The following is a 9,202-nucleotide window of genomic DNA, read 5'->3' as shown; positions in this document are numbered from 1 at the left end:
TACTTGGTAGTTCATGTAGCTTAACCATGTTCAGTAATTTCAAGCTGGTTCGTAATAAATGCCCACATCATTTACAATTACAAGAGCTGGTGTTTACACTGAGTGACTGTTTTCGGCATTATGTGTTATGAAACAGCTATTTCATAGCCAAATATTTGGGGCTTTGAATGTGAAATTCCGTGGAAACGGTGTAATATCTTTAGAGAATAATACGTTGCAGAACACCTGCACGTGGAGCCATGGTATAATGCACGATAGCGCCCTCACACTTTGATATCTGAGTATTCCATCTCTATTTTCCAATTGTTTGTAATTCTGGTTACCCCAGATCACAAATAAAAGGATTCTAAAATTCAAGCATCAAATGGCAAAAATCATAAATCCTTGTTTTGTATCACCAATTTTGACAGAGGCACAAGCAGATTTTGCCGACCCACCCGGGCCATAATAACTGAACGCCCCCTTACATCTGACCTTAAAGCTGCATTTACACCCCTGGTATTAAGTAACATTAAACATTCGTCCAAATATGGTTGTTTGTGTCTAAGGATCAGATGGGTACGCCCATATTTGGATAATTATCCGGGGGTAACACTCCATTGGTTGTCCACACATACGAAAGTTTACTGTAATTTGTGATTTCGCGTGTTGTTTTATATAAAACTGAAAAACTGAAGGCAAAATGTTAATTTTGAGGCTTTAAAAAGTTTTGAAAGTTTGTCACTATACAATGAACTAGATAACTGACGCCCTTGTATTACTATTGTAAATGTTAGGCGTGACTCTCTTACTAATAAACTTTGATCAAGGCACCATTTCCTCTGATCAAGGCACGCTGTCGACACCTTCAAACTCAGCTTACAAGGTAACATGCATTACTTATATATTTCTGAAGCCTATTACGAATTAGAAGTAGCTGGAAAATTTCTTTTAACATAGGTGAATGTACTCAGGCTCAAAATATTCACATTTCACAGTTTTCGATAGTGGTTTCTCAGTATAGAGTATTTCATTGTAAGGAGTGCTTTTAAGGAGGAGCTAGGAATTGAAAGGGCGACAGAGTTGTACCCCGCAGTCCTTATATAAGAAAGGGTCACATTTGCATACAATCCATCCTTCAGATCGGAACCATTACACTTTGAATGGCTACAAGGGACGTATTTTAGGGTATTTTCAACCCACCATAACTTTCAACAGAATCCACCATTTAAGACACTGTAAAAGTGTAAACATCAACTGATCTCTCTTCTTTCGTGCCAGTAATTTTTGCGGCGATTTGTGAGGGAGGAATTGAGAGGGCGACAGAGTTGTGCCCCTTAGTTCTTATAAAAAAGTCTCCTGTTTTAATATCAAATCCATTCATTTTTCAATACACTATTATGTTCTTCCATCAGATGTATTTGTTTGTTTGTTTGTTTGTCTGTCTGTCTGTCTGTCTGTCTGTCTGTCTGTCTGCATGTCTGTCTGTCTGTCTGTCTGTCTGTCTGCCCGCCTGTCTGCCTGCCTGACTGTCTGTCTGTCTGTCTGTCTGTCTGTCTGTCTGTCCATCTGTCTGTCTGTCTGTCTGTGCGTCTGTCTGTCTGTGCGTCTGTGTGTGTGTTTAAACTACTACTGGTTTTCGCACCCAAACCTGTATACTGACTACAACGTAACCTCCGAATCATTCGATGCCCCGTATTGTACTTTTGCGAAACAGTGTAATGTAAAATCATGTCTCCCTCCAAAACAACATTTCATGAAAGGCGTGAACGACAATATACTAGCCATGTCAGACGCACCGAAAGATTTTCTGCCAGCAGTGTGTGTTCACAGCACAAACACAGACATTGAAAAGACAATAGCTCCACTTAGAGAGGCCGGATTGTGATGAATAAAAGACCATTTTGTTTTTGAGTACGAGTTAGAAGAAATATGATCAAAAAACCATTGAAAATGTGATTTATTAAATTGCGCACAGCGCTAAAAAGTGACGGTTTCTCTATTCGTCACTTATGCTGCAAGTTGCAGTTGCAGTAGGATGGTACGCGATCAGTAGACAGTTTCAGACAGACCGTCCCTGACGGACCATGGCAGAACTTACATGTGTTCATGGTTCAATGTACGTCATCTCTCACATGTTATGAGATGTTCCTAGACTCTCGCGTAGGTCGTTGTCCTCACCGGTCTTTCCACGCCTGCGCAGATTTCAAGTTCACGGGGTCATTTCAACTGCGACTGTGCAGTGTATCGATATACATGTACTCACGACTTTACATTGTGTTGTTATCATCCTGGGGTCATCATAAGTATACTTTGGTTTTATCAGCGTTTGCTTGGAGACACCCAGACCTAAATAACACATATTAATCATTGTGTCGCATTCTTGGTTTATTCATGCCAGGTCTTGTTCAGTTTGAGTGCGAGCATCATACCATATTGAGTTCTTTTTGCATGATAGTCACACCATACATTGTATAAATACGCCCCGCAAAAAACGCCAGTGGAATGGCAGCGAACTCAAATATGTTTAGCGCCACCAGCGTCCATATTTTACAATCTAATCAATTCTAATCAGTTTACTCTTTTACAGCAAGGTTACACAACCATGTCAAAGAACGTGAAAGGTAAGGCCTTAAAAAATAATTGTTTGGTTCCGATTACCCGACCCCATCTAGTTTTGCATGCCGACCCTAAACCTTTTTTTTTTTACATGATGGAGAAAGAAATGATAACATCGCAAAAATTGTGAAGTCTCGCAAGAAACTTACATAAAAAAAACAATATTTTACATTCTTCTTCCAATCTGTAATGGCTGTACATCTGATGAGAAGAAACCAATAACACATAGACTATATGGAAAACAACGAAAAACATAACTACCTGAACTAGAGACTCACATATGAAAAAAAACTTATCAAAAAAATAATCGACCTACCCCACCTAATCTAAGAATGAATGTAACCGGAACCACACAATTTTTTTTAAGCCTATGAAGTACTCAGTGAAACATCCCCAGCCCCTTCAGAAGCTGCTCTCTTTCTAAGAAATTCTTTGCTTACAATATTTGTTTCATTTGATACCTTTTCGTCTCCATTGATTTTATTTTTAGAAAAAAAACAAGGGAATTAACCATTTGTAATTAATTTATACAGAAATTACGGTTACAAATTGAGAAGACTTGTGCAAATTTTCGAACATTGGAAGTCCAAATTTTGTAATGTATTTATGTGCATTCTAGCATACTTAGATGATTATGCAACTCTCAGCAAATAGGGGAGGCGACCGACCTTGGCGATTTGAAAGAGACAAACGTGTCAGGCCAGTTAAGAACAGACTGGTTGTCATCATAGAAGTCCAGGTGATAATTGTTCTCGCTATCAAGATGTAGTATGCACGTCCTTTTGGTTGAACTTGCCCCGAGTCATTGACATTTCGAGATATCGCTCTTCCTCAGTAACATTCAGACGTCACGTCCCACAAAATCGGATTAGAATGGTTTAAGTTGTTCATCGTGAACTATAAATCGAACAACTCAATGATTTGTGCACATCAAGAATAGAGTTCGTGCAAACATACTTGTTGGAATAGTTACCACGGAATGACAAAGCTAAAACTACTGTCGTATGCGAATCACTGATTCAGTCTAGACTTGGAGTATTAGTTAGATACAAGATAGTGGGTTAGATAGAAAGGTAGACATGGAGAGAGAGAGAGAGAGAGAGAGAGAGAGAGAGAGAGAGAGAGAGAGAGAGAGAGAGAGAGAGAGAGAGAGAGAGAGAGAGAGAGAGAGAGAGAGAGAGAGAGAGAGAGAGAGAGAGAGAGAGAGAGAGAGAGAGAAGTTTAAGTTATTCAACATTCCACTCTATAAAGGTTTTATGGAAAGAATTCGGGATGGTGAGACCATCATCATGGCGGAGGGATATCTCTTCTATTTCGAGAGACGTGGTTATCTACAAGCTGGTACGTGGTTTCCTGTTGTAATAATGGAACATCCAGACTTGGTGAAAGCAGCATACCAGGAATTTGTCCATGCTGGAAGTGACGTGGTTGAAGCTTTCACGGTTAGTGTAACGTAATCGTAGTGATACACTATTAATTGAGAATCTGTTAGCAAATCACACAGTCTATGGATTGTCATATAAGGGTTCAACCAATAATCTCCAACTAGTCCGGATTTCAAATATAAATTTAAAATTCAAATTAGTGTATTTGATATTGAATTTAGTATAAATTATTAGATCTAAATAAATTTCTCTTTTACTGGAGCAGTGTTAGAGTTGTTACTACTAACGACTAACCTTAAGCGTGCCGGCACATGTTTTCCGAGACCTATGTCTGCTTTACATGTACTACTTATTGAAATATGCTTAAGCATCCGCAAATACAGAACTCTTACATAATAGGTTGGTATACCACATTTTACATTTGAAAATTATCTCATGCATTTTTTTTCATTTGTAGATCTTGACCCAATTTTAAATAACTGTGCAGTGGTCGATTTGAATTATTTTGTCCTCCTTTGACCAACAAAAAGTTGAAGGTGTTAATTTCCATTTCACAAATCTTTGAGTCCTGTTTTTTATTATCTTTTATAAAACAGTAAGTACATGCAGTTGTTTTTACATCATGGTGGTAGGTCGTTGTCTTCTGGGGGAACTTAAATTTTTTTCGCGTTGAAATAATACCAGTAAATGTATTTTGATAGAGTTCAGGGCATACCCTCTCAGGACACCAATAGTAGACTTAAACATGTATATATGTTACTAGTTACTATGTACCCAATTACAAGGAAACCAGTCAGTTCCAGAAAATGCAATCTTTGATGAAATAACCCACAATTTTGTTTAAATATTTGTAACATATTCTTCGTATAAATACGGAGATAGTGCTCAGTTTAAGTACATGGAATTTAGATTTTGTTTTCTTCCGATTTGATATCTTCCAGTACTACGCACATCGGGAAAAGCTCGGTTTGATTGACATGGCAGATAAACTAGAAATGATCAACCGACAAGCTTTAAGACTTGGTAGGGAAGTAGCCGATGAAACTGGAACTCTGTTGGCTGGTAATATTTGTAACACCAATATTTATCATCCAGCTCACCCAGAAAGGAACGAAACAATCAAAGGAATGTTCAAGGTTTGTCATAATCAATATTCCCCCTTTTTTGATCACATTAACATAATAACATGATCACATCAAGTTCACCAAGGAGGGGGTTAAAATGGTAAACTCGCATTTCTGGACTACTTGCAGCTTGGTCACTGTGCACAGTGATGGAAATTTGCACACTTCCGTCCTCAGAAAACCTACAGACACTGATCAATATATGTTATTTGACATGCAGCAACTAATATTAGCTACATAACAGCACAATGGGTAATAAGACATACGCACGTGCTCTTATATGGTAAGACCAGGCAATAAGTCTGTTATAACACTCAACCTATATTTTCAGATTCAAAGCAAATCACCATGGGCATAAAACTGTAATAGTGCCTTGTATTGGCCTCTGTATTCAAATTGATATCGCTATGGATCAATATTCCATGATACACTCTTAGCCAATAACTGCTGGCTGTATGAAATAATTAGACATATATTACACACACACACACACACACACACATACACACACACACACACACACACACACAGACAGACACAGATAGACAGACAGACAGACAGACAGACAGACAGACAGACAGACAGACAGACAGACAGACAGACAGACAGACATATAATGTAGGTAGCGTTTACAACTATCTTTGTTATTTTTCACAGGAGATGATCGAATTGGCCATGGATTATAACGTTGACTTCATTGTTGGAGAGACGTTCAACTACTATGGTGAAGCCAAGATAGCATTAGAGGCAATCAAGGAATATGGTAAAGGTATGAATCTACCATTTACTATAGCTGATATTCCGGAATAAGAATTACTGCCAATGGCATAAAGGCACATATTACTTTGATGGAGATGTTGTCATTGAATGAATTTCCTTGCGACTATTATAAGTTGTAAGTCCATTATAAGTGATCGTGTTTTCCTACAAAAGTGATTTTCAGTTTCTTTCTCGAAATCAGTTGTTTAGTTAAGAAATCACAATATAAGAAACAAATAAATGAATAACGTGTACCACCTTGAATTTGTTTAACATGGAAATAGATGTCATAGCAATCCAAAATAATTCCCCTCGCAAAGTGAATCAATTACCTCTATCACTATCAACAAGGAATTAATCAATATTAAAATGAATTGGGCAAAAAATAAATGTATGCTGTTATCAAAAATGAACGACTTATAAGAAGTAGCTACTAATATTTATGTTTCTATAGCAACAACCTATGAATTTACATGTATACCACAGTCACTTTAATGAATTGTTTCTGATATTTGTCCACGTCTACAATTGGATATATATATATATATATATATATATATATATATATATATATATATATATATATATATATATATATATATATATATATATACACGATTATATATACACAGGTATCCCTGCTGTTATCAACTTGGCACCGTATACCATAATAACTAAAGATGGTTATGCTATTACATCGGATGAGATATTTCTGACTGACGCATGTAAGATGTTGGAAGATGCTGGAGCCGATGTTGTGGGACTGAACTGTGGACGTGGTCCTGCTACCATCATGCCATTGATGAAAGAAATACGACAAGTTTGTAAGGTTAGCTACAACCCGTCTTATGTTAGTGTTCACTGAATCTATTTGGTACAACCATACATACGCCAATAAGAAACTACGAATTAAGACAGCAAGATCGCAATGTCTAGCTGCATTTCGTCTAGTATGAACTAAACCATTTAAATGTACTACGACTAGAAGTAGACGTGTGGGCGCCAAAGTTTTGACGTCTGCATTTGATGTGTGCATGGCAATACTTTTGTTCATTTCATTTTAAGTGTGGCAGGAAACTCTATTTCACTATATCTTACTTTCTTATAGTCTAGCATATGCACTTTACAGGAATTCGAATAGGGAACATGCAAACCCGCCATGTTGAATGTTGCATCACGGGAATGTGATAATAAATATTAACAAAAAACGTGGTTCCGATAACTCCAAATTTCACATCAGGGTAAATAGGTAGGGGAGTTTTTTTCAAATGTGTTTTGGTCTACAATGTACGTAAAGGTCAACAGAGATGTCTGATCGATGTGTTCGCACTAGTACTTTCTGTATGATAGGCAGACGACGTTGTTCTACTCTGTATTCTGCCATGTTATTTTGATCACAAGACGATGATGTCATCAAATCTCACTATTTCTCTCACGACTTTACACATTTTTTTCAACATTTTTATTTTTCGAAATTCCTAAAAATGTTTAGAGTTGGAAGTGAAAAACTGGGTTGGGTCAGCCAATTAACAATGATATATTTTAAAAGACTTATTTTACACAAAGACAAGAAAGCAAGAAAAAGAAGTACAACCCACGTTTGGCAATCCTACAAGATATCCTCAACTACTTTTTTAAAAAATTCAATAATGGTGTACGTAAAATCAAGAAGACAAAGCTGAAATGAAAAAAAATGTTATTTTATTTCGTCCAGGGACCTATTGCTGCTCTTCCTGTTCCTTACAGAACTGACGAGAAAGCCCCGACGTTTTACATGTTAACAGACCCTGAAAATGGTAAGGCAAAATACATTTAATGCAAAGTTACTCATTAACAAGTATTTGAATACAGAGTGAATGAGAGATTTACATACATACATACATACATACATACGTACGTACGCACGCTCATACGTACATAAATGTAGACAGACAGACAGACAGACAGACAGACAGACAGACAGACAGACAGACGGACGGACGGAAGGACATACAGATAGACAGAGAGGCAGACAGACAGACAGACAGACAGACATATTATGAATAATTGAAACATGCTATGTATATGATTAGATAAGGTTCACCTATGCAGCTATTTAGTCGATGGGAGGTATACGGTAAATTGCATTATAGATTATATTCCAACTAATTCTTCAGTGAAATATTTAGTCATTCTGACTTTAGTGTAATAAAAAGTAAAAGTCTCTGTCAATAAAACTTCCCCTTTCTTTGTACTTTTCCTTTTATTTAATTCAAGGAAAGTCCTTGTTCCCAATCAACCTGGAGGTGAAGTCGTGCTCCCATGAGAACATAGCTGAGTTCGGTAAGCAGTGTAAAGAGATGGGAATACAGTTAGTTGGAATATGTTGTGGAAACCGTCCAAGTTTGACCCGTACTCTTGCAGAGTCTCTAGGCCGTAAACCAGAAGGAAGTCGATTCTCCATTGATATGTCTAGGCATGTTACTTTTGGTACTGACGAAAGATTAAAGAAAGATGTTGCAGCTGATAACAAGAAGTTTTACTACGGCATGAATAAAGAAGTGTCTTAGGTCGACGAATAAGTAATTCTTAAGAAATAGAGGGGAGCATCTAAAGGACTTTATATATTTCTAGAAACCAGTACAGATAAGAAAAAAGTCGATAGTCGAGTCACGATAAATTCCGAGTTCAAAAACAATACCCCCCCAAAACCATACTATAGATCTGTTTTAAGTGTATCTGTCAACTGTTATAGTGTTGTGATTTTATTGAAAATATTCTATCTCTGTATTTTGACTTATAGATATGCTACACCATTCAAATACAAAATTCCTTGAATTGTTAAAAGTTGCCATGTGGTGAACTTTCTATAAAGTAGTTGAATGTGTTGAATATGGGTTATGGTAATGAGGAAAGTAATGCCAATGTTACGTGGGTGAAAATAGTTAGAAAGTAGGCAAGACTGACAAGTACCAACACTAAATGAGAAGGCATGTATATTTGATAGGTATAATACAACAGCAGAAATACCTCGTGATATAACAACAAAATTTATTCCGGTAATAAAATTTGTCTTTTTAAACCAAAAGCTCATATGTATGTATTTAATTTCTCTTGTTGAACTAGTCCAACTTTTGACGATGTAAAGTCATGTGACCTGTTGACATTTATCACAGCCACCAGTACAATCTGGTGACTTATTTTGGTCTAAAGGGCACACGGTCGTGTAACAGAGTCAATATACTCTAAGTACCGAGTCTGTTAATAAACAACGACAGTCGACATATGTAGTCTAGCTCGTGACTGGGTCAGTTGACGTAGTTTAATTACAGGCTACTTGAGTAGTTCATATGAAGT

General features: G+C 37.0%; 1 protein-coding gene across 1 annotated transcript; it reads left to right on the top strand.

The window, feature by feature from the left end:
• Nucleotides 1–2,584: 2,584 nt before the first annotated feature.
• Nucleotides 2,585–8,477, top strand: LOC144448384 (betaine--homocysteine S-methyltransferase 1-like). Its single transcript, XM_078138608.1, has 7 exons — nucleotides 2,585–2,603; nucleotides 3,850–4,040; nucleotides 4,925–5,119; nucleotides 5,765–5,876; nucleotides 6,499–6,695; nucleotides 7,581–7,662; nucleotides 8,123–8,477. The coding sequence occupies exons 1-7, from the start codon at nucleotides 2,585–2,587 to the stop codon at nucleotides 8,413–8,415; spliced, it is 1,089 nt and encodes a 362-aa protein (XP_077994734.1). The 3' UTR covers nucleotides 8,416–8,477.
• The last annotated feature ends 725 nt before the right edge of the window (nucleotides 8,478–9,202 follow it).

Source organism: Glandiceps talaboti, chromosome 17, assembly GCF_964340395.1.
Source record: "Glandiceps talaboti chromosome 17, keGlaTala1.1, whole genome shotgun sequence".
Classification (NCBI taxonomy): Eukaryota; Metazoa; Hemichordata; class Enteropneusta; family Spengelidae; genus Glandiceps; species Glandiceps talaboti.
The sequence above is the reverse complement of the archived record's forward strand: the minus strand, read 5'-3'. Positions and strand labels throughout refer to the sequence as shown.

What these genes read in the sequence shown, in the direction of transcription:
- LOC144448384 (XM_078138608.1), top strand. An exon ending in ACGTGGTTGAAGCTTTCACG is followed by an intron (nt 4,041 to 4,924) that starts GTTAGTGTAACG and finishes GATATCTTCCAG; the next exon opens with TACTACGCACATCGGGAAAA. An exon ending in CAATCAAAGGAATGTTCAAG is followed by an intron (nt 5,120 to 5,764) that starts GTTTGTCATAAT and finishes TATTTTTCACAG; the next exon opens with GAGATGATCGAATTGGCCAT.